This window comes from Mustelus asterias, chromosome 10 (assembly GCF_964213995.1).
Source record: "Mustelus asterias chromosome 10, sMusAst1.hap1.1, whole genome shotgun sequence".
Taxonomy (NCBI): domain Eukaryota; kingdom Metazoa; phylum Chordata; class Chondrichthyes; order Carcharhiniformes; family Triakidae; genus Mustelus; species Mustelus asterias.
The window spans coordinates 101,135,813-101,160,620 of NC_135810.1; the positions used below are offsets into that span (position 1 = coordinate 101,135,813).

Sequence of the window (24,808 nt, forward strand, 5' to 3'; positions counted from 1 at the left end):
TGGTAACAATGGCTAGGAGGAATCCCAAAATTAGGAAATCAGTATTTTACTATTTATTGAAGAAAAATTCAAGAACTCTACATTTATAAATGGATTCAATGATAGATGCATTTGAATAACTACTGACATTTGATAGTTGAACAAACATTGCTGAACATGTAGTTCAAGTATGGGTGGTAGTATTTAAACTTCATATCAAAACATGAAGTGCGCACAAATTCCATTGGAAGTGATCTAGGCTCAAGGTTTTGTAACATACAGAAAAAGCCGCTTCATTTTAAGCAGATATGAACAGTTGCTTAAGTATTAATAGGATAATTACATTAATGCCTGTGCTGTACAAAGTCTCTTTTGCTCCCGTTTCCCCCCTGCAAGTGTAGTGCTATTTGTGGTTGGAGTCTTTCTCCTGAAGAACACAATTATCTAGGTGTTTCAGTGGCATCATTCAATACTGCACAACTAATGTCTAAATACATTATCGGGCTACTGAAATATCACTGACAGGACAAATCATTTCAACAAATCATAGAATTTCGAAGATCGAGGGGGGAGTGCAGGCTTTTTATTAACTCTGTTGTAACATTGCTGATAGCTCATGTTCTTTCTGGGGGAAAAAATGCTATTGGATAGGAAAAAACAAAATCTGTTTTTTTTAAAGTAAAAAATATCCAAGACTAATCCAGTTCTGGGATAACTGATAATCACACCCTCTTTCTGATGAGGTAAATGCAACACTGGCAACCTGAAGGAAAAATGGGCTGGAAAGGGGTGGAAGTAAGGAGGGTGGCCTGCAGCACCAGAGATAGATGACTCTGACCATTTTTCCCTTAGTTGCAAAAGTCTGAAGTTTTTAAACATGAATATCTTGCAGCAAGTAGAATTTCCCATAATATTTCTCACCCCCTCCCCACCCCACAAATGAAGGCAGTACCAGACTCCCAATACAATATTTACATTACAAACTGCCTGGAATCATTCAATACCCATTCTGTTCCTGAGGTGGTGCTAGCTTAACTGGAATCAGGATCATCAAAATTCACCTCCACTGCAAATTTTTCACTGTAGATCTTCCAGGTTTTTGGCTTGTGTGGATTGTCAAGTTCATCTCTAGACAAGTAGAGCCTGGACAAATTTAAAAAGAAACAAAAACATTAAAATAAACTATGCAGCAGTTGAGTTGTCAAGATGATCTGGATAACTTGTGAGCAGAAAGACTCATCAGATAATAATTGACTGCAGAGTAAATCCAATACAGATCAACTCAAAAATTCTCATTGACACTTTACTGTTGTAGATAAAGGGTTCAGACTTATTATTGGTAAAAATGTAATCCAGTAGTAGTCAAACATGGGCGGCACAGTGGTTAGCACTGCTGCCTCTCACTGCCAGACACTCAGATTCAATTCCAGCCTTGGGTGACTGTTTGCATGTTCTCCCAGTGTCTTTGTGGGTTTCCTCCGGGTGCTCCGGTTTCCTCCCACAGCCACAAAGATGTGTAGGTTAGGTGGATTGGCTATGCTAAATCGCCCCCAGATGTGTAGGTTGGGGGGGGGGGGGGGGGGGGGGAGAGGGGATTAGCAGGGTAAATATGGAGTTACAGGGAGAGCTTGGGTAAGATGCTCTGGAGGGTCAGTGCAGACTTGATGGCCTGGTTTGGCACTGTAGGGATTCTATGATTTAGGATTCTGCAATCTGAATTCCAAGTGAAAGATGAATTGCTAATCACATTCCCACTGCATTGGACAAATCAATGTGTTTAAAGTTGCAAAAAAGGGACAAACTTGTCTCTATCCGTTTGACAAAAACCCCAGTTGATGTTAATTTAAATGTTTTAGCAATCAAATTCTCTCAAACTAGCAGCATCTACCTAACAAAATCAAAACCACAGAACAGAATATTAAACACCTGTATGACGATCATAATTTTACCTTTGTGTCCGATATTGTAGCTAAAGTCCCCCGACACATGAAATTTGGGTTGGAATATTGTGGAAGTGTGCCTGAAGCTTGATTTCAGATATCTCTGGTGCGAGATAGGGTAGATTATGAAGACAGTCATATGGCAACAGAGTGGATTATTTGCAACCTTTCCTCCCTCAAAGAATGCACAAAGATGCCATTGTAGTTCATTTTCCTTATTCCTCACCTGCTCCCCCCGCCCTCTATAACCCCACTTCCAAGTTGGAAGATACGAGACACTATTAGCCAGTCAATTTCTATTATTAGTGCTAGATTTCCAGTAAATTTTACAAGTCTTCCTGAAGAATGAGAAAACACTTCTTTCATAGTTTAATTAGATGAGAGATCTGCTGAGTGCAGATGCCCGTTTGCTGAGCATAGAAGCTAGAAGCAGGAGGTGGCCATTCGGCCCTTCGAGCCTGCACCACCATTCATTTTGATCACCGAATTCAATATCCTGATTTCACCCCCCCCCCCCCCCCCCCCCATATCCCTTGAGCCCCAAGAGCTAGATATAATTTCTTCTTAATCAGACAACGTTTTGGCCTCAATCACTTTGTGGTAGTGAATTCCACACATTCAACGCCCGCTGGGCGAAGAAATTTCTTCCCACCTCAGTTCTAAAAGGTTTACCCCTTATCCACAAATGATGTCCCCTAGTTTTGGACTCCCCCACTATTGGGAACATTCTTTCTGAATCTACCCTGTCTAACCCCGTTAGCATTTTAAGTTTTTAATGAGATCCATGCTCACTCTTCTAAACTCCAGTGAATATATTCCTAACTGGCTTAGTCTCTCCTCGTATGACAGACCTGCCATCCCAGGAATCAGCCTGGTAAACCTTCGCTGTACTCCCTCTATAGCAAGGACATCTTTCATCAGATAAGGACACCAAAACTGCAGGTGTGGCCTCACCAACGCCCTATACAATTGCAGCAAAATCACAGGTAAGGATTTTAAGACATCAAATCTGAAATCTGGTAAGGGAAATTTCAGAAATTATTTAATTAGGATACACAACTAACAAACCATATGAGAATTAGTCTATTTCCTGACCCCTTCAACATATCCTTAAAACTATTAATTCAATTAACTATAATTTGACTGTACCTATTATTTACAATGAAGGATGTGTTGAACCAGAAGTAGAATGGACAGTCATCATAACCTTTAGGAAGGCCCTGGAAAAAGAGAAAGGAGTTTTGTAAGCCTCTTTAAAGTGTTTACTTTTTTAAAAATGCGGGAGAGTGTAAACAAACTTACCCCACTAGACTCAAATCTGACTTTAACATCACCACTCACTTCAGGACCATTCTCCAAGCTAATTATAGCAGAGTTACTCCCAGCATCAAAGAACAGCTGTATGAAAAAAATATAATGTTTAATGTATCTGGATAACATAGGCAAGAGGACACACACGAATAAGGCGACAGTATACAACAGATGATAATGAACAAGACAATTCTGGTGCAGAGAAACAGCTGATGGCGAAACACGTGAAAAGCTACTTCAGTAAACCGTGGAATACATCACCTGAAGAGGACTCCAAATAATATTTGAACCATTTCTCTGTGGCTTTGACACCTCTTCTAAAATTACAACTACCGGTCAGGAAAATCCCTGCAGAAATTTGACCCTAATATGCCCCATCACGTTGCATACACACAAACCACCATAAGAACTAGGAGCAGGAGTAGGCCATCTGGCCCCTTGAGCCTGCTCCACCATTCAATATCATGGCTGATCCTTTCGTGGACTCAGCTCCACTTACTCGCCCGCTCATGTCCCCCTTTCAAAAGGAGTGGTCCCTTACAATTATATATTTCTGCCCACTCATCTTCATCCCTCCAACAACCCCTTTCCTCTGGATCATTTTCCCCATTTCCTGGGCTGCCCAGTTTCAGCCCCCACATTGAGTGTTAAGGCTTCTGTAAAAGTCCAGAAGAGAGCTACAAGAATTATTAAAAGAACCTCAGCTACAAGGGTTTTGGTCTATCAAAAGAATAATTATTTTAAGTCCAAAATGCCTTAAAGGGCTAATGCCTATTGAGCGATTATTCCACTTTATCTGATGGAGGAGGACCACAAGATATAAAATGCCCCTCTCCTCTGGTCCTATTATAAAACTTTATTGGCCCACAATTTTTTGCCTCTGCAAGGGAGTGTGTCTCTCCAGAGTAAGAGAATCATAATGGTCAGGCCTTCATGGTGTGGGAGATTCTTGATAGCTTAAATGGTCTTTGCCTTCATCAGTTTCAGATAGTGTCAATGGCACTTATCAACACCATGACATTTGATAAGGTGCCATTAGGGTTACTACGAAAAATAAAGTTCATACTGTAGGGGGAAAAACACAAAGATTGGTTGGTTAACAGGAAACAAAGAGTAGGAATTAGTTTTTGGGTTGGCAAGTTGTAACTAGGAATGCCACAGGGATCAGTGCTGGGGGGACCTCAACTGTTAGCAATTTTATCAATGACTTGGATGAAGGGACCAAATGGATGGTAGCTAAATCTGCAGGTATCACAAAAATAGGTAAGCAACTTGTGACAAGGACAAAAGGAGTCGGCAAAGGGACATGCTAAATAATTTGGCAGATGGAGTATAATGTGGGAAAATGTGAATTTGTTGAAAAGCAGCATGTTATTTAAATGGAGATTGCAGAATTCTTGTGGTAGAGATCTGGGTGGACTGATACATGAATCACAAACAGTTGGAATGCAGGTACAGCAAGTGATTAGGAAGCCAAATGGGATGTTATTGCAAGAGGAATGGAATACAAAAATAGGGAAGTTTTATTGCAGCTGTTCAAGGCCTTGGTGAGACCACATCTGGAGTTCCGTGTACAGTTTTGGTCTCATTTTGAAAAGGATCTAACTGCATTAGAAGCAGTTGAGAGCAGGTTCATTCCATTGATTTCTGGAACGGGGAGGGTTTTCTTATGGGGGAAAGTTGGACAGGTTGAGTCTGTATCCATTGGACTTTGGAAGAATGGGAGATGATCTTATTTAACCAAGATGCTGAGGACTCAGCAGGGTGGATGCTTCCCTTTATGGGAGACTAAAACTAGGGAACACTTTTTCAAAATGAGGAGCCCCCTTATTTTAAATTGAGATTTTTTTTAAAGAAAGAGGGTCATTAGTCTGTGGAATTCTCTTCCCCAGAGACCACTAAGGGGGGGGAAGGGGCAGGGTCTTTGAATATTTTTGACACTGAATTAGATTAGGGTAGAAGGGGGGGGTGGGGGGGAAGAAAGAGAAAATAGAATAGAGGCCATATTCCGATCAGCCATGAGCTTGGCAAGTGGCAGAGGCGGCCCTGAGGGGCTGAATGGCCTACCCACTTCTAATTCCTATGTTCGTATGACCACTCCAACCAAGCATGGGGTTGCCCTATTGAAACTCCACCCTCAAGTTGCCCTTCAAATTTCACACCATTCAAACACAGATATCAAGACACCAGTCCTTCATTATTATGGAGTCCCAATCTTGAAATCTCTGACCCAAGACCACCATGAAATATCTTCAGTGAAAGGGTTGCAGCAATTCAAAAAAGCAGCTGATTCCCAATTTCTCAGGATCTGGGCGAAGCTTGCTAAGTCACAGTTTTGCCCATCCCTAGTTGTCTTGTCCAAGTGTGGGCTTTACCAACGTAGACCAACATCACTTTGAATAATTTGTAGGAACATAGAACATAGAACAGTACAGCACAGAACAGGCCCTTCGGCCCACGATGTTGTGCCGAGCTTTATCTGAAACCAAGATCAAGCTATCCCACTCCCTATCATCCTGGTGTGCTCCATGTGTCTATCCAATAACCGCTTAAATGTTTCTAAAGTGTCTGAATCCACTATCACTGCAGGCAGTCCATTCCACACCCCAACCACTCTCTGCGTAAAGAACCTACCTCTGATATCCGTCCTGTATCTCCCACCACGAACCCTATAGTTATGCCCCCTTGTGATAGCTCCATCCACCCGAGGAAATAGTCTTTGAACGTTCACTCTATCTATCCCCTTCATCATTTTATACACCTCTATTAAGTCTCCCCTCAGCCTCCTCCGCTCCAGAGAGAACAGCCCTAGCTCCCTCAACCTTTCCTCATATGACCTACCCTCCAAACCAGGCAGCATCCTGGTAAATCTCCTCTGCACTCTTTCCAGCGCTTCCACATCCTTCTTATAGTGAGGTGACCAGAACTGCACACAATATTCCAAATGTGGTCTCACCAAGGTCCTGTACAGTTGCAGCATAACCCCACGGCTCTTAAACTCCAACCCCCTGTTAATAAAAGCTAACACACTATAGGCCTTCTTCACAGCTCTATCCACTTGACTGGCAACCTTTAGAGATCTGTGGATATGGACCCCAAGATCTCTCTGTTCCTCCACAGTCTTCAGAACCCTACCTTTGACCCTGTAATCCACATTTAAATTAGTCCTACCAAAATGAATCACCTCACATTTATCAGGGTTAAACTCCATTTGCCATTTTTCAGCCCAGCTTTGCATCCTATCTATGTCTCTTTGCAGCCTACAACAGCCCTCCACCTCATCCACTACTCCACCAATCTTGGTGTCATCAGCAAATTTACTGATCCACCCTTCAGCCCCCTCCTCTAAGTCATTAATAAAAATAAAGGACATTCAAATTGTAACACTATAGAAATCCTGAATCTCCTACCCTAACACTGTAGGTGCACCTACACCATATGGACTGCAGCAGTTCAAGGCGGTGGGCGGCTCACTACAACCCTTCAAGGGCAATAAAAGCTGGGCTAGCCAGTAACACCCACATTCCATTAAAGAAAATCTCAATTGACACTGGTTGCTTTATTAAATCACATTTATGAGTAAAAGTGCAAGACAAACATTTATGAATGGATGCTTTATTCAACTTGACCAACTCCTCTGGAAAGAAACTAAAAGCTTAGTGTAATAAGTGCGCTATTTGAATGGAATCTAATGCCGTCAAGAAGCATTCCTGATCTCTTAGTTAGTTATTACAGATTTTACCTTACAGTTTTCTTGTGTTGCACAAACGCACTGAAATACAAGCACCTTCTTGACAATGATTTCCACTTTCAGGTCACTGCCATTGTTCCTACCAACACCTGTATGAAACAAAGTGAACTGGTCTTTAATTTGTAAAAACAAATGGCTTTCTTTCCCCCCCCCCCACCCCCACAGGAAGCCAAAATGACACCCAAGAATGGAGTACATCAGCATTTTGACAATAATTTCAGCATACCGATATAACATTCACATTTGCTCAATCTGCACACCACTTAATAATTATGAACATTTGTAACTATGATAACAGTTGTGTCCCCTACTGGCTCCAAAGGCCACAACTACCCAAAGAGGTAACAAATGTGCAAATTTGTAGATCACAAATAGTCACTCAGCAAATCACTCAGTTGTGGGAAATTGGCTTGTTCTTATTCTACTGCCACTCAAGTCTGGATATCTTCCATTCTGGAGACCAAGTCTAATGGAGGGTGGTAAAGTTGGAGTGTTTCCCACTGGCATAGCTGAACACGTGCCATCTTCCACTGTTCAGTTCATTAACCATGCACCCACAAGGAGGAGTTCAGCAAATTTAGCAAGAAACCACCTAACCCACCATTACTTCATGAGGTACAAGGTCTTGGTGCCATATTTAAATGGTGACCAGACAGCCATTTACAAGCGAGGAACTCCAGATTCTCCATCTGTCACAATATCAGAGGAGACAGCAACCTTTGGCCCTACAGTTCACCAATACCTCCCTGGAGACTCTCCTTTGAGCCATCCAAGGAACAGGAGGTCTATTTTCCAAGGGCTGAGCCCTCACACCTGACCATGCTGCCCTTGGGAGGGGGGAGAGAGAGAGAGAGAGAGACAGACAGACAACCACAAGAGCAGTGCAAGAAGAAAATGAATGATCTGCTGCGGTCCATTAGGGTAAGTGCACCATCAGCTCACAGCAAATTCTAAGGATGAGAGTCCATTGGATGTCCCACACAGCTAGCAGATGGGACATTAGCACTGGATTTGCACCAGCTACTTTTAGCTTTCCATCTAATATCAGTTCCTGGACAAACTGCTTCCCTCCAGGTGCCACTTCTTCTCAAGGTGTCAGGGAAGGGCTATCCAACACCCAAAGACAGCAGGCACACCAGCCATACAGCCCAGGGACATCGACCCAGGACACCCAGCTGCTCCACCTCCCCTCTACCAGTGACCCCATCAACTCCAGCCAAGGAGGGTGTACCTGAGCAGGAGACCCATGACCAGCCAGAGCCCTCAAGGGCACAGGCCACCTGCTGAAGCCATCTCAGACAACAGGGAATAGCAGTCAGCATATTGCATCCACATCAGCTGAAGGTGGCAGGGCTGCTGCACCAGGTGTTGTGGTTCACTTAGAAAAATTAAAAAGCATTTGTTGTTTATAGTTGTCACGTTTGTAGATTTGTATGTTGAATCTATCCATGCATTCCATTTTTATTCAATTTGCCCCAACAAGGGCAGCACAGTGGTTAGCACTGCTGCCTCACAGCGCCAGGGACCCAGCACAAAGGTTGGTGGATTTGCGGATAGCAATGAGGACCATCAGAGGATACAGATCAGTTGGAGACTTGGGTGGAGAGGTGGCAGATGGAGTTTAATCCGGACAAATGTGAGGTAATGCATTTTGGAAGGTCTAAAACAAATAGGAAATATACAGTAAATAATAGAACACTTGAGTATTGATAGGCAAAAGGGACCTGGGTGTACAGGTACACAGGTCACTGAAAGTGGCAATGCAGGTGGAGAAGGTAGTCAAGAAGGCATACCGCATACTTGCCTTCATCGGCCAGGGTATTGAGTTTAGAAATTGGCAAGTCATGTTGTATCTTTATAGAACCATAGTTAGGCCATGCTTGGAATATAATGTTCAATTCTGGTTGCCACACTACCAGAAAGATGAAGGCTTTGGAGAGGGTACAGAAAAGATTTACCATGATGTTGCCTGGTATGGAGGGCATCAACTATGAGAGTTTGGAGAAACTTGGTTTGTTCTCACTGGAACGACAGAGGTCGAGGGGTGACCTGATAGAAGTCTACAAGATTATGAGAGGCATGTACAGAGTGGATAGTCAGAAGCTTTTTCCCCCAGGGTGGAGGAGTCAATTACTAGGGGGCACAGGTTTAAGGTGCGAGGGGCAAGGTTTAAAGGAGATGTACAGGCAGATTTTTTACACAGAGGGTGGTGGGTGCCTGGAACTCATTGCCGGGGAGGTAGTGGAAGCAGATACGATAGTGACTTTTAAGGGCAGCTTGATAAATACATGAATAGGATGGGAATAGAGGAATATGGTCCCCGGAAGGGTAAGGGGTTTTTGTTAAATCAGGTAGCATGATCGGTACAGGTTTGGAGGGCTGAAGGGCCTGTTCCTGCACTGTCATTTTCTTTGTTGGTAAATATGTTGTGTTACGGGGCCTGGGTGGGATTGTGGTCGGTGCAGACCCGATGGGCCGAGTGGCCTCCTTCTGCACTGTAGGATTCTATGATTTCACAGTCATTTATGGGTGCAGAATGTTGCCCCCCCCCTCCTCCATGTAACCCCATCAGAATTTTCAATCATTTAACTTCTCAGGACAAGAGCTCTTCAAAAAGTTATTTGCCAAATTCCCGCTGGTGTTTACGCTAGCGGGATCTTAGTCCCACTGATGGCGAGGAGATGTACCCCTGCTGCTGGGAAACTAGTGGCGAGAAATATGTTCAACAAGAAACCCCATTGACACGGTGGGACCATAAGATCCTGCCGCCAGCCAGCAGTGTACCAGTTAAACCAGTGACTACATTTCAAAAATATATTCAATTGTCAGACACTTCGGGGCATCCAGGTGGTAAATAGCACTAAAATAAAAGCTTATTAAAATCTTTTGAATTTCAAGTACTTAATGCTTCCAAAGATGCCTGCAAGCCAGGAAAATAATCTACATGACTACAGGATCTATTGTTTTTTTTTAAAAAAAGAGAAAGTCGATGAGAATAATTTAAGGGTGGCACAGTGGTTAGCGCTGCTGCCTCACAGCGCCAAGGATCCGGGTTCAATTCCTGGCTTGGGTCACTGTCTGTGTAGAGTTTGTACATTCTCCCCGTGTCTGCGTGGGTTTCCTCCGGGGGTTCGGATTTCCTCCCACAGTCCAAATATGTGCAGGTCAGGTGGATTGGCCATGCTAAATTGCCCCTTAGTGTCAGAGGGACTGGCTAGGGCAAATGTATGGGGTTATGGGGATAGGACCTGGGTGGGATTGTGGTCGGTGCAGACGTGATGGGCCAAATGGCCTCATTTTTGTAGGAAGAACACCGGAGACGATATAAAAATCAGTGACTACACTTCAGAAATCCTTAATTGACCGCAAAGTATTGTGGGATGGCCCGAGTTCATGAAAAGGGCAATGTATAAATACTGGAGAATTGATGTGTTTGAACTCGAGTTCTGAGCGGCAACGGTCAGGGGGTCAGGGGTGTGGGGGAGGGGGGGGGGGTGGGTGAGGTCATTGCTCTAGTGCTGCCTAAAGATAAGCATTAGTTTCATAAGCTCATACACTAGAGAATTTAGTTATATACAGTGGAACACCTGATAGTTGTGCCTTAACTCAAAGTGCCTACAGTATAAACCTGAATCCATATCTTCTGTGTGAGGCAATGATGCTGTTAACCAAGTCAAGAAGATGTCCATGAAACTGTTACAGAAAGTAGCTCACCATGAATTGAATAGATCCTAATGCTCTTCATTTTTAGCTTCTTCTGTGGAGGGGTTTGCCGTTTGTACTCATTTTTCATTACTTCATAATAGCCAACATATCTACTCTGTAAGGCAAGAGAAGTTTCAAATGCTATGTTTCAAGACACATTATTCAGAACTTGCTTTTCTGTACAATTGTCCCTAAATTGTAAAATAAGTGTTCCAGAGTACAGTTGCATCATTTCTGTGAAAACAATTTGAGGCCAAATGATGGTATTATCAGAGGTTTGGACAGTACAGGAATAAATAAATTGTTCCTCCAGTCAGACCTTCATGAATTTCAGCAACTTCGGCCAGGATTTTCTAGTTCCACCTGTGTTGTGAAGGATGCGGAAAAAATTGGCGGACCAGCAAAAAAAAAGGTACATTGACTTTTGGCAGGCAGTACTGGGACTGGAAAAATTCCAGCCTTAATGTGGGTGGGTCTAAATTTGGTTATATTACCCTCCTTTTTCAATACAGTTCTGGTTACCCTATTATAGAAAGGATATCATTAAACTAGAAAGTGCAGAAAAGATTTACAAGGATGCTACTGGGACTTGATGGTTTGAGTTATAAGGAGAGGCTGGATAGACTGGGACTTTTTTCTCTGGAGCGTAGAAGGCTGAGGGGTGATCTTATAGAGGTCTATAAAATAATGAGGGGCACAGATCAGCTAGAAAGTCAATATCTTTTCCCAAAAGTAGGGGAGTCTAAAACTAGAGGGCATAGGTTTAAGGTGAGAGGGGAGAGATACAAAAGTGTCCAGAGGGGCAATTTTTTCACAGTGGGTGGAATGTATCTGGAACAAGATGCTAGAGGTAGTAGTAGAGGCGGGTACAATTTTGTCTTTTAAAAAGCGTTTAGACAGTTACATGGGTAAGATAGATATAGAGGGATATGGGCCAAATGGGGGCAATTGGGACTAGCTTAGGGGTTAAAAAAGGGGTGGCATGGACAAGTTGGGCCGAAGGGCCTGTTTCCATGTTGTAAACCTCTGACTCCATATTGATGATGATTGAGGAGACGCAGTTAAATGTAACACTGGCATGCAAATTAACTTTAAAAATCAGGAGAAAGGCATTTTGCAGTGGTTAATGTAGAAAATGTTGAACAGCATGCAGAATTCTAGACGTTCTAATACATTAGGCATGGAGTAACACCTACGCCCTCCAGAACAAAAAGGTGGCTTGATAAACACAATCTAGTTATTTATTACCTGGGAGGGAGTTTCCACCCCTTGAAATTTTGAACTGACACTTGTATCAGTTCTTCTTTCTCCAAAGTAATCTAAACTTTCCTATCAGAAAGAGGACGAAAATATTACAAGATTATAGTTTTTTTTAAAAAATACATTTGAGGATGCTGACATTATCCTCAAAATCTCAAATAGATCAAATTATTAAATATTACTGCAAAATGATGATTAAATATTCATAAAAGAATTCATGTAAAATTCTGCAAAATGAAAAGCCCACAAGATTAGTTTACCTTTGCATTCTCAAACTGATCGCTGTCAATCAGCCAGGTACAGACCATTGTTCCAGTCCGCCCTAAAAAACAAAATTCAGATAACCTTGTAGTTTAAAGTCAACCTGATACAGTAGAATTGAGACTGCAATGGCTATGGGATGCCCCAAAACTGTACCATAACGTCAACTAGATAAAACAGTTGTTTCACACAGCAGGTTATTCATAGGATTATGATTGAGAATGCCAGTTAGTCGCACCAAAGACTTCAAGTGTGTAATTGATTAACTTGACTCATGATCATGCACTAATTAACTGTCCTTTCCTCCCCCATCTGTTACAAGTTACAGACCAGTAACCAAAAAAACCATAGGAGCATTTTAATTGCGATTTTTGCAAAAAACAAACAACGGACAAACTATTCTAGATCAATGCAAGATTATGGGCCAACGTTAAATTATTTCAAAGCTACATTTAAAGCATTCTAATAATCATTTACACAGCATCTTTACAGAGTGCTATAGACACAGAAAATGCAGGTCTGGCAGCACCTGTGGAGCGGGGAAACAGTTAATGTTGAGTCCATATGACTCGAAGAGTCATCCAGACCATTAACTCCAAATCTCGCTTTACAGGTGACAACTCAATAATCAGAGCACAGTGTGCTACTGACAATCCAACAAAAACATTGTTGTTACTTCAACATTGAGATGGAGGGCTAAAACTGCTATCAAAGCATCAAGAAGGGAGCTTTCTAGGTCAATGTTTCTTTTATCAGATGATTGTATAATAATGTGCAACTTGCAACATAAGCATATTCTCCAAATTCCTTTGACCCTCTTGTACAGTTAACAAATAAAACATATTTTAAAAATCCCCAGGAGTTGGATGTTGCAGTGCTGATATGGATTTAAGTCTCAAAGTGGAGAATCCACCCCAGGAGTGGCACCTTTCGCGCTGTCAGAATGGCAGGATCCCGCTCCAGATTCTGCACTGGGAACCTCTATGCACAGGCGAGTTACTCTCCAAATCTCCTGGCGGGTTGGGAGCAGATTTGTCCACCTGCCATCACTGGTGGGTCCATAGCTCCCAGTGCCATATTTAAAACACAAGTCCAGCACACTCCTATCACTCTCTCCACGAGACTGCAACCCAGAAGCAAAAAGGTTAGCAGCTTCAAGGAGGCAGCAGTTCCACCAAGGTCCTTGTTTAAGGAGTCCGGGCCCACTGACATGGGCTCTTCCTAGGGCATGGTGCAAGAAAGGGTAGGAACCTCACCTCAAGCCTGGGAGAGCGTTACCCAGGAAGCCAGTGTGGCTGCCATCCACCCGCAAAGCACATGAATGATCTCATCCACTCCATCAGGGCAAGTCCTCCCTCAGCTTCCTCCCAGCATGGCATCGTGTACTCAGCAGCTTCTCTCTTCATGGATCTCACACATTCACGGGGACAAGCATCAAAATAGTCTCTCTCAACAAGACTTTCACAACACCGCTATCCCATCTGTCTTGTTGCTCACATTCTGGAGCACGTCCCAAGAACCACAGTGCACACCCATACCCCCAGCAGCGCACAGACACGTACTTCACCGGAGTGCAATTCAAGTTTAGACTTAGGGTCACTTTCTGGAGAATACGTCAGACATGCTCACAGTAGGGCAGTCCAATTCTCCAGCATTTGAGGGCTGCTGGAGACCAGCTACTGCTCAGTTAGCCAAGCCTCTGAAAGCACCTGTCAGCTCACTGGTGGAGATGGAAAGAGGCAATGGAATATCAAGCAGAGCTTTGTAGAATGTACAATGGAGGCATCCATGTTTGGTCTAACGTCGTGGCTTCAACATGCGAGTACCTCAAGGCCACCACAGGAAGCTTGGCAAGCACCATGGAGACCTTTATTCAGCAGCTGTTGCCAGATGTGTGCTTGGCCTTGCACTCCGTAGCCACACACTGAGCACTATCAGGATGTAGGCAACTCGGAGGCAAAGCACCTTGACCTCCCTCCAAGTGCCTCATCCTCTGCAGGAGTCAGTCTGAGGGCCTCCAACCGGGACACTCCCAAGGGGTGCAGCCACTCAGAGGTCCCTCTGCCTGCACCAAAACCAGCTGGCTAAGCACTTCGGTCATGAACTGGAGTCTCATCAGGCCAGGGGATGCCTAGACAGCAGGCTGCCTCTGTCCATGCTGCAGATGTTGGGGGGCTGCACCTAGGTGTAGTCGTAGAGTTAAGAAAGTTAGAGTGCTCCATCACTAAATAAATTTCACTTTTTGAAAACCATTCCATGGCTATGTGAATGTAATGGTCAGATGAAAGCATTTTCGTTTGGAACTTTACAATCCTTTTATTCAGAGGTTCAGCCTTCCTCACACACTCCTTTAAGATTAACACTCAATGATGCCAACTTGAGTGCCACTTTGTACCATACCCTTGCATGCTGTCAGGGAGGTGTGCGTCAATCTTTATTCGAAGTGGATGATGGGTGCGTTCTCAGCCCTTAGTCCTCAAGGGCTGAAGGCTCATCAGATGTGTGACTCTCTGCACATCTGGGTTTGTCCAAACCAAGACATATACTTTAGACGGAGAGCCCTATGTTGGTCCATATTATCTTCATGGGCCTACGCTGGTCTGCATTTCCTTCACAACAGCGTTTGCCTCATAACACGGAATAGGAAGCACCGAGCCTCAACTCAAAATCCAGCAAGCAAAAACAGAGTGAGCACATTGATGAACACAGCCAAGGTCTGATCCTAGTGAGTCATGATCGCTCAAGGCCAAAGTGTGAAGGCAGGACCTGTCCTCTCAGCGATGGTTCAGCCATTCCCTTAGAAGTCACAAAATAGCTTGGAGAGTTAGAGGAGATGTTGCCTGATGATCGGACTTCAGCTGAGCGCCAAGAGCAGTAAAACTATTGGCATCACCGACTTACTTTCCACACGTTCTCTCCATCAAATCAGCACGCTCCTATTGGCCCTCAGCATCTCCCTGGACTTCCTCCTTCTCCAGTTCACCCTCTGACAAGGCCTCACCTCTCTGTACAGCCAGATTGTGAAGGGGACAGAGTTGATACAATTGTGTCCCTTTTACTAGCGCCTTCCCTCCCCTAGGCGGCAATATTATCTCCCACTGTCGCTTTGCCAAAGTTGATGCAAGGCTATTGAGTTGTGCACAAAAGATTAGAAATCTGTCTTGCTGTTGTTCCCGGGCAATGGGCCGAGTCTTGTGTAATTGACCTGGACTCTGCCCCCCTGTAGCTGCACAAAGGAGTATGGGCCCCAAGGAGTAACCCCAGAGCCCAGCTTAACGATCTTCCCAAACTACTTCATATCATCTTACATTCTACCCGTGCTGAGATGGTGGTGCTACACCTGTGTTACAGGATGTTGTGCAACCCTTCCTCCCTCATTGTCCGCATGCCTCCAATTTATTTGGGAATCTCACTACGTGCAGATAGAGATGCCACCTGCTATTCTCCAGCCTCCTCCATTAACCCTCCTCCCATCTCTTACATGGGTTCTCCTCTTCTCCCTCCACCCCCCACCCCAGTGGATCCAGCAGCTCAGCATGGAGATGGAGGCAGGAACCAGTCTGCACCAGCAAAGCGGTGAACAGCACATTGTGAGTAGCATGACACGGAGGCAGAAAGGCTTTGTTGCACTCCTCTCTAAGCGAACTGAGGACCACCATGTACACACCTTCAAGCCAATGCAATTTCACACTATCATGAAGGATTGAAAGGCCTGGCAGGTAACTGGCAAGCAGCTGTTTTAATGGGCATTCATGAATTGCAAATGAAGTTCACGCCACCAGCAAGACTGACCCACCCGGCCATTAAGAGAATTGCAGTGTGATTTTATAGCAACTGGTTTCCAATTTTTTGGCTCCCGTTAGCTTCTCCGCCCCCACCATCCACTAAATCACCAGAATCAGATTGCAAGAACTCTGCACTTCAGAAATCAGATACAAAAAGCATCAATAAAAGACAAGTTTTAATTAAAACATCTAAAATCTGGGGAAACAACTCTTCCTTCCTCATTCATATTCTCCTCCCAAATACTGAATGAATTCTGTGCAACTATCTAATCGTTATTTAGCTTCTCAAACCTAGCCTCTCGACATGAATTCTTCTGTTGGAAGCTTTTGATCCTCCAACAGTCAAAATCAGTTTAGGAATCCAACATTCAGCAAAAGGTCACTGAACCCTTGTTAACCAGAACTTCAGGAACCCGGCATTTGGCTTTTGAGGCCAATGAATCATTAATGCATAACAAACAAATATTTGTACTTCACTACACACTGTTTAACTAGATGCCAATAAGGACCTTCTTTCTGGAAATTTACCCCAATCCATGAGCAATTGGGCAGAAGTGATCAAGTCAATTTTGACCTACTGTACCGTCATTTGTTGAAATCACAAAAATAAGTGTTGAAGGTAGAAACTTCACCATTTCAATTTTCAAGGGTCAAAAGAATTTCTAGAAAATCCACTGCACCCAACTCACTTGCCACAATAACGGAATTTAATCTAATCTGCAAGGTTCTTTTTTTTTAAGCATCATCCTCCCAGCTCAGTTTCTTTAAGTGACACTGCAGGCACTCTATTTAACTGCTCGATTTTTCTTTCATCAGCCAACTCCACAGGTCTCAGTCTCCTTCCACTTAAAGAAAAACCTCTGGTCACATTACCAAATCACCCTCCTGTCCTCGCTATCTTATTTGGCACCAGTTCTGTAGATCACCCACCTCAAACTAATGCAGCCGCCAGCCCACACACCAGTTAGGTCAAAGATCTTCCCTAATCATTTCAAGGCTACCCCCAATATCTTTACTTCCTGTTTATCTGTATGCTTCTCAGTAATGCAGTTTAGGTTACGCACTCAATTTCTAGAGGGCAGTGGTTCTGCGTCACCGAGTCCCTTTGACACAGGGTGCACCTATGTTGGCCAAGATCTTTAGTCAAACAACAACATGACCCAGCAACCTTTCCACATATTAACAGAAGGTTCAAACCAAATTTTGTTTACATAATCCAGAATAACACTTCAGAAAAAAGTGCTGAAGTATTAGAGGATCTTTTAGATGGGATGTTAAATTGAGGACCCATTGCTCTCAGGTGAGTTTAAACCATTGTAAGGTTAACATTTGAAAATTAACTCTTAAAATTTGTTGCTGTACACACTACAACAATAACTTTTTAAAAAATACTTCAATTGCTGTGAATCACTTTGGATATCCAGAAGACAAAATAGCACTTTATAAATTCTAATACTTTCTTTTCCCACTACAGAAATCTCAAGTGTGTTCTTCATTACAGGCAAGAGATAAGCACTTGATGCACAATTATAAACCACATGGAGCATCAAATTTAGGTGTGAATTATACTGTGATTTGGCAGAACCCTCAGGAACATTCAGAGGTCTGGGCACGCATATCCACAGTTCGTTAAAAGTGGCAACATAGATGGCCAAGATGATTAAGAAGGCACTTGGCATGCAGTACAAGAGTTGAAAAATCATGTTGCAGCTATATAAAACCTTGGTTAGGCTGCATTTAGAGTATTGCGTGCAGTTCTGGCTGCCACACTATCAGAAGGACATGGAAGCTTTGGACAGAGTGCAAAGGTGGTTCACCAGGATGTTGCCGGGTCTCAAGGGTGTTGACTACAAGGAGAAGTTGAATAAACTAGGATGGTTTTCACTGGAAAGACGGAAATCCACAAAATTATGAGAGGTATAGACCAGGGTGAATAGGCAGAGGCTTTTTCCTTGGGTGGAAGTGTCAATTACAAGGGGACACAGGTCCAAGGTGAGGGGGGGAGAGTTTAAGGAAGATGTGCAGGTAAAGTTCTTCATGCAGAGGGTGGTGGTGAAAGCAGGCACATTAGCAACATTTAAAGAGGATGGGTCCATGAATAGGGATGGAATAGAGGGATATGGACAAAGGGTAGAAGATTTTTTTTAAAAGTTTAGTTAGGGCATCATGATCAGTACAGGTTTGGAGGGCCAAAGGGCCTGTGCTGTACTTTTGTCTTTGGTCACTTAAATCCATCAATTTCTCAACACTCCATGACCTCTACAGAATTATTTGGGCAGAAAAGTCCACCAGCAGGTTGTGTGGGGCATGATGAAATTGTCCAATGTTGTTTGTGAAGTTCCCCATTGAAAAGTGACATTCACAATGTGAGCCTTGACATTTTATATTTGGCAGCATATTAAAGCACATTTGGATTTTTTCAACTGACCAAACCAGACTATTGTCCCCAAAGTAACCAGTTACATTTAACCTCTGCAAGCCCAGTATTCCCCACTGAATCTAGTTCACAGAACGATTCCATCTTTCAGAAATTATCTACAATCTTCATTTCATACCAACACGGACTCTCTTTTCTCACACTCTCCCTCTTCTTCCCCCCCCCCCCCCCCCCCACCACCACACACAATTGAAATCAAGCACTCCCTCTGCCACCCAATCCAAAACAAGTAGTCTACAACCTGCTCAACTCATTTGAACCGTGACCTTCCTTTCTCCCACATCCCCAAACACAATCACATTAGCAATTTCACCATCTTCCCTCTCCTGCCGTCTTAAGGTCTTCGTTGCAAAAGAAAAAAAAATTGCATTTATATAGTGCCTTTCACAGCTTCAGAACATTGTCAAGTCCTTTGCAATCAAAGAAGTACATAAGAACATAAGAAATAGAAGCAGGAGTAGGCCATCTAGCCCCTCGAGCCTGCCCCGCCATTCAATAAGATCATGGCTGATCTGATAGTGGTTTAGTTCCACTTACCCACCCGCTCCCCATAACCCTTAATGATCAGAAATCTATCTACCTGTGACTTAAACATATTTAACGAGGTAGCCTCCACTGCCTCAATGGGCAGAGAATTCCAGAGATTCACTACCCTCTGGGAGAAGTTCCTCCTCAACTCTGTTCTAAACTGACTCCCCTTATTTTGAGGCTGTGTCCTCTAGTTCTTGTTTCCTTTCTAAGTGGAAAGAATCTCACTGCCTCTACCCTGTCTAGCCCCTTCATTATCTTATATGTCTCCATAAGATCTCCCCTCAGCCTTCTGAACTCCAACAAGTACAGGCCCAATCTACTCAATCTCTCCTCATAAGCTATCCCCCTCATCTCTGGTATGAACTTGGTGAACCTTCTCTGTACTCCCTCCAAGGCCAATATATCCTTCCGCAAATAAGGGGACCAAAATTGCACACAGTACTCTAGTTGCGGCCTCACCAGTACCTTGTACAATTGCAGCAAGACCTCCCTGCTTTTATACTCCATCCCCTTCGCGATAAAGGCCAACATTCCATTTGCCTTCTTGATCACCTGCAAACTGAGTTTTTGCGATTCATGCACAAGGACCCCCAGGTCCCTCTGCACAGTAGCATGTTGTAATTTTTCACCATTTAAATAATAGTCCATTTTACTATTATTCCTTCCAAAGTGGATAACCTCACACTTGTCAACATTATACTCCATCTGCCAGATCCTCGCTGACCCTTGAAGTACTTCAAGGGTCTTCAAAAAGAAGTCTCCCTATCGCAGACTGTAAATAAGTTATGTTCCCACTTGGAACCCCTCAATTTGCAGCATCATGAACGAGTAATCCACACTGTATTCTTTTTTATTAGCACTGTTGCCAGATTCTCAAAACTCTGCCCATATACTGAATAGTATGCACACATGAAAAATCCAAGCACTTTTCAATGAAAGTTACGGAAGAGTAAATGTTAAATCCACAGAAAAACATCCCAAAAAACACAAGAAATAGAAGCAAACCATAGAGCCCATCAATCCTGCTCCACCATTAAATACCATCATGGCTAAATCATAGAATCCCTACACAGTGCAGGAGGTGGCCATTCAGCCCATCAAGTCTGCACCAACAACCCAGGCCCTATCCTCCTAACCTCACATATTTACCCCACTAATCCCTCTAACCCACGCATCCTGGGAGACTAAGGGTCAATTTAGCATGGCCAATGCACCCAGCCCACACATCTTTGGACTGTGGGAGGAAACTGGAGCATCAATAATCTTGGGCTTCAACTCCATTTTGTTATCCACTCCCCAACATTCTCTCTTAAATATATTGAACAATGTAACATCCACAACCCCCTAGGGTAGAAAATTTCAAAGGTTCACAACCCTTTGAGCAATGGAATTTCTTCTCACCTTAGTCCTAAATAAGCAGCCCCTATCCACAGACACTGCCCACGTTTTAGGTTCCCCGACCAAAAGGGAACAACTGTCCGGTGTCCACCCTATCAAACTCCTTCAGAATTTTGTAGGTTTCAATGAAATCGCCTCTCATTTGTCTAAACACCAGAGAATACAAGTCCAATTTACTCAGCCTCCCATCGTGGATGACTGGGTTGTTCTGAGGGCCAACTTAGTAAACCTCCAATGCAAGTACATGCTTTCTTAAACAGAGACCAAAACTGCACAAAGTACTCCAGATGTGGTCTCATCCTAGCCCCGTACGATTATAACAAGATGTTTCATTTTTTGTACTTCAATCCGCCTGCAATCAAAACAAACATGCAATTTGCCTTCCTAACTGCTTGCTGCACCCAAATGCTAAACTTTCTGCATTCCTTGTATGAGCACAGCCAAGTTTCTTTGAACATCAACACTTACAAGGCTCACCCCCTTCTAAAAAAAATATTCTTCATTCATACAAAGGGAATAACTTCATGCTTAGAACCATAGAAAATTACAGCTCAGAAACAGGCCTTTTGGCCCTTCTTGTCTGTGCCAAACCATTTTATGCCTAGTCCCACTGACCTGCACTTGGACCATATCCCTCCACACCCCTCTCATCCATGAACCCGTCCAAGTTTTTCTTAAATGTTATAGAACTCTCCACATTATAAACCATTCGCTGCCATCTTATTACCCACTCACTTAACCTGTCTATCTCTCTTTGCAGCCGATGTGCTTCCCACAGCTTACCTTTCCATTTAACTTGATATCAGCATATATCCCCCAACTCCATGAGCCTTTATCTTACCTAATTAACTTATCGAATGTCCTTTGGAAATCCAGATATGCTACATCTACTGGTTCCCCTTTATTAGTTACATCCCTAAACGCCAATGAATTTGTCAAACATAATTGGATTGATCTAATCATCCTATGCTTTTCTAAGTGCCAGCCTTCCTTAACCTTCAGTCTCATCTGGCTGCTGAGAGATGATCATTTATGTTAATTAGATTTGGCTATTTACTGGCAAGAGCAGGAACTACTTTTTCCCCCCACCCATACAGAGTGGGGGAAATCTAGTACATTTTCATCCAAAAACACTTTTTAAAAAAAAGTCAATTGATTTCAACATCCGGAGACCAATAGATTAATATTCGGTAAAAGATATGCAGATCAAGTTTGTGTAAATTGAGCTGAGGTGCAGATCAGCAATGAATTAACTGAATGGTGGGACAGATTCAACGGGCTGAATAGCCCGTTATTTTCCCAGGTCAGGAGCAGATCTTAAGAAAGCAATTGGAGACCAAAAAAATAATCTTTATTGAGGGCATGAAAAAAACATTACAATTCCCTCCCCATCCAGCCATGAAAAGGACATGGTGCAGAACCATTAATATCTGAACATGTAAAAATGTCCACTGTTCAACCAAAAGTCTCCTACCTTTACCACCTTTGCAATGAATCGCAATAACATTCTTCTCATCAGCTGCCATCCAGTCCCGAACATTAGCTGTAAATTTCAGCATGTCCCTGATGTACAAAGCATTACAAAGTGTTCATACCAGAAGGCAATGCAAGGATTAAACAAGAAAACCTTGACCTCAAATAAACAAAACAAATAACTTACTCCAGAGCAGGCACATTGTGGTCATCAATGAAAACTCTTTCCACTCGGTAATGGAAGAATCTGGGATTGTAGCCTTTTTCACCTACCAAAGAAACACCTCCGTTAGAATCAGATATTGAAACTATGAAATCAATGTTAACCCACTCTTATGGCGGGCCAATTGAACCGTTAGACATCACTTGTCAAGTTTCATTCTCCTTAAATTCTTGCTACCACCTTATGGCACAAGAGTTAACACAATAATTACAATATAGTTTCCTCTTTTTGTCCTCTCCCAACATTTGAGTATAATGTTTCCTAGACTTTCAGAGAAGGGAACAAATTTATTCAAGATGATCTCTAACTTTTAAAATGTTGAAAGGATTGATTTGAAGTTATTAAAAAAAAAAATCACCCATTGCAACTCTTTTTTGCCCTTGAGCCAATTTTGTTTCCTCTGAGCTGAAACTGACCCGACTGGAAAAAGTATTTTTTTCCCCCCAGTCGGGTCAGTATCAGCTCAGAGGAAACAAAATTGGCTCAAGGACAAAAAAAAAAAGAGTTGCGATGGGCGATTTTTTTTTTCAGACTAAGGGAGGATTGACAATAATGTTCATTAAGTGTCAGTTCTTGGACCACTGCTTTTTAAAAAAAAATACAGGTTATATATACATATAAATGAGTGGAGTAAAATTTCCATTTGCTGATGATACCAAGCTTAAAGGATACGGTGATGTGAATTGCCTACAACTGGACAGATAGGCTAGTAGAAAGGGGAGACAAGTGACCAGGTGGAACTTAAATACAGAGAATTGCAAGGTGACAATGCATTTCGGCAGGATGGATGGAAAGGCACTATATAGACTCAATTCTAGACAGCTCTAAAGAGTGTGCAGGAACAGAGCATCAATGACATGTGCGTAGCCTTTTGAAGGTGGCAGGACATATTGAGAGAGTACACTTTACATAGTATATGGCTTCGTAAATAGACGTACCGAGTACAAAAACAGGAAGCTGTTGGAAACTTCTTACAGCTCTGGCTAGAAGAATTGAATTTGTTCTGTCACCACACTAGAGGAAAGATGCAAGGGCCTTTGTGAGAGCAGAGGACATTTACCAGAATGGTTTCAGGGAGGGAGAATTTTAGCTAGGAGAAGCCGGGCTTCTCCATGGAGTTGGATGAGATTTGATAAGAGGTGTACATGATTATGAGCGATTTGACAAAGATAGAAAAGGCAAACTGTTCCCAGTAGGTAATGATACAAGGACAGAGAGATACAGACTTTAAAAAGGTTTTGGGCAAGAGATGCAAGGAGGAAATGTAAGAGCTTCTTTTATGTAGCAAGTGAGAATAACCTGGAACTTGGCTATCTTTACTTTCACCTCCCTGATAGGGAGATTTCAAAAGGCAATTGGATGAGCACTTACAGGAAATACACTTGCTGGGTTAAGGGAATCAAGCAAGGGAAATGGAACTGACTGGTGTGCTCTAAAGAAAAGGGAGCGTATGGACTCCTTCTGTGCCATAAAATGATAAATGAATCATTTTGCTCAAGTGCTTCCAGGAACTTCAGCAAAAAAAAACTAGGGAAATACAGGAGGGATAAATATTTACTGTCAGCAAACAACTGAGTGTTAGGAGAACATTGCAATTTACTTGCAGTATATATGACATTCAAAATACTTGGAATTACAAATTGGAGAACCTGCTCCTTTATAAATGGCAATTGTGTGAACACAAGCAAATGTACACTACCAATCACATCCTGAACCAGGGGTTAGTGAACTAGAATTGACAAATCACGTCACAAAAGGTTAGTGAACTGAAATTCAATGAATTGGCCAGCTTTCCTTCCCTCCCATCATACACGTACTCTGTTAGCTTTAATGTTGCCAGCACAATTTTCATTTTATTCATACAGGCTAGACTTTATTAAAAGGCTGTGCAGAGTGTCGTGACAGCCTGCTGTAGAATTCCTCTGGTATCAGGAGATTACTTGGCATCTTCTCATTAAATTTTGCAGAGTTTATAAATGGATTTTTGGTCAGCATCCTCCTCAGGAAAAGCTTGGAGAATAATCACTAGTAGAAGGTTTGCAGTCTCTTTGTATTAACACCTGCAGTGCCTGACCAATCAAACTAGTTTCGTGCAAGGGGGTGGATATTTGAACGACCAACTCCAGAAGCATCAAAAGCATTATTGGCAACAGTTTCATTTCCATCAAACGTAACTGCAAGTTCTCAGACTGGAAAAGTAGGCGCAGTCACTGTCTGTAATGATGCACCCATCAGGAAGATGACTATTGTCCAAAAGTTAAGATATGTGATGTAAAGATTCATTTTTTGATTTAAAGGATGCTGCTGGAGTGATTCACCTTTGGCTCGGTCTAGTTTGAAACGTGAAGTTTCTGTAATTGACATGTGCCTCCTGCACAAATCTCCATCGCCACTCATTTCCATACAAAACATCAGGAAGTCCGTACACAAATGTCCTTTAGGAATCTTGCAGATCGCCAGTAAGCAACATTTCAAAAACCCTTGTGGACCGATTCAATCTTTGTTCTGTAAATATTTGCTAAGTACCACGCTGCAATCAGATGTCTGGATTTGGAAGTGTGGTTTTTAGTATTCAGAGGGAACTAAGATTGGACAGCTTGGTATACTCTGTGTTCAAAAGGGGGCAGTGGTACATGGTTGGATCAGTGCAAAGCATTTGAAAAACAAATCCAGCGCCACACCTTTCCAATTCACAGAATCCGAAACCATATACACTCTAGGGGTAGAATGTATCTGCATCTTGCTCGAGGAGTT

The 24,808-nt window shown here is 42.8% G+C and overlaps 1 protein-coding gene across 1 annotated transcript in view; it reads right to left on the reverse strand.

Moving 5' to 3' along the window:
- Nucleotides 1–33: 33 nt before the first annotated feature.
- Nucleotides 34–24,808, reverse strand: part of tpte (transmembrane phosphatase with tensin homology) — a 69,309-nt gene continuing 44,534 nt past the window's right edge. Inside the window, exons 10-18 of the mRNA XM_078222322.1 lie at nucleotides 22,019–22,100; nucleotides 21,833–21,921; nucleotides 12,207–12,268; nucleotides 11,935–12,015; nucleotides 10,696–10,801; nucleotides 6,973–7,070; nucleotides 3,222–3,317; nucleotides 3,069–3,139; nucleotides 34–1,122 (exon numbers count right to left, since the gene is read on the reverse strand). Of these exons, the coding sequence (XP_078078448.1) occupies nucleotides 1,011–1,122; nucleotides 3,069–3,139; nucleotides 3,222–3,317; nucleotides 6,973–7,070; nucleotides 10,696–10,801; nucleotides 11,935–12,015; nucleotides 12,207–12,268; nucleotides 21,833–21,921; nucleotides 22,019–22,100 (797 nt within the window). The 3' untranslated portion in view covers nucleotides 34–1,010. The remainder of the gene's footprint in view (nucleotides 1,123–3,068; nucleotides 3,140–3,221; nucleotides 3,318–6,972; nucleotides 7,071–10,695; nucleotides 10,802–11,934; nucleotides 12,016–12,206; nucleotides 12,269–21,832; nucleotides 21,922–22,018; nucleotides 22,101–24,808) is intronic.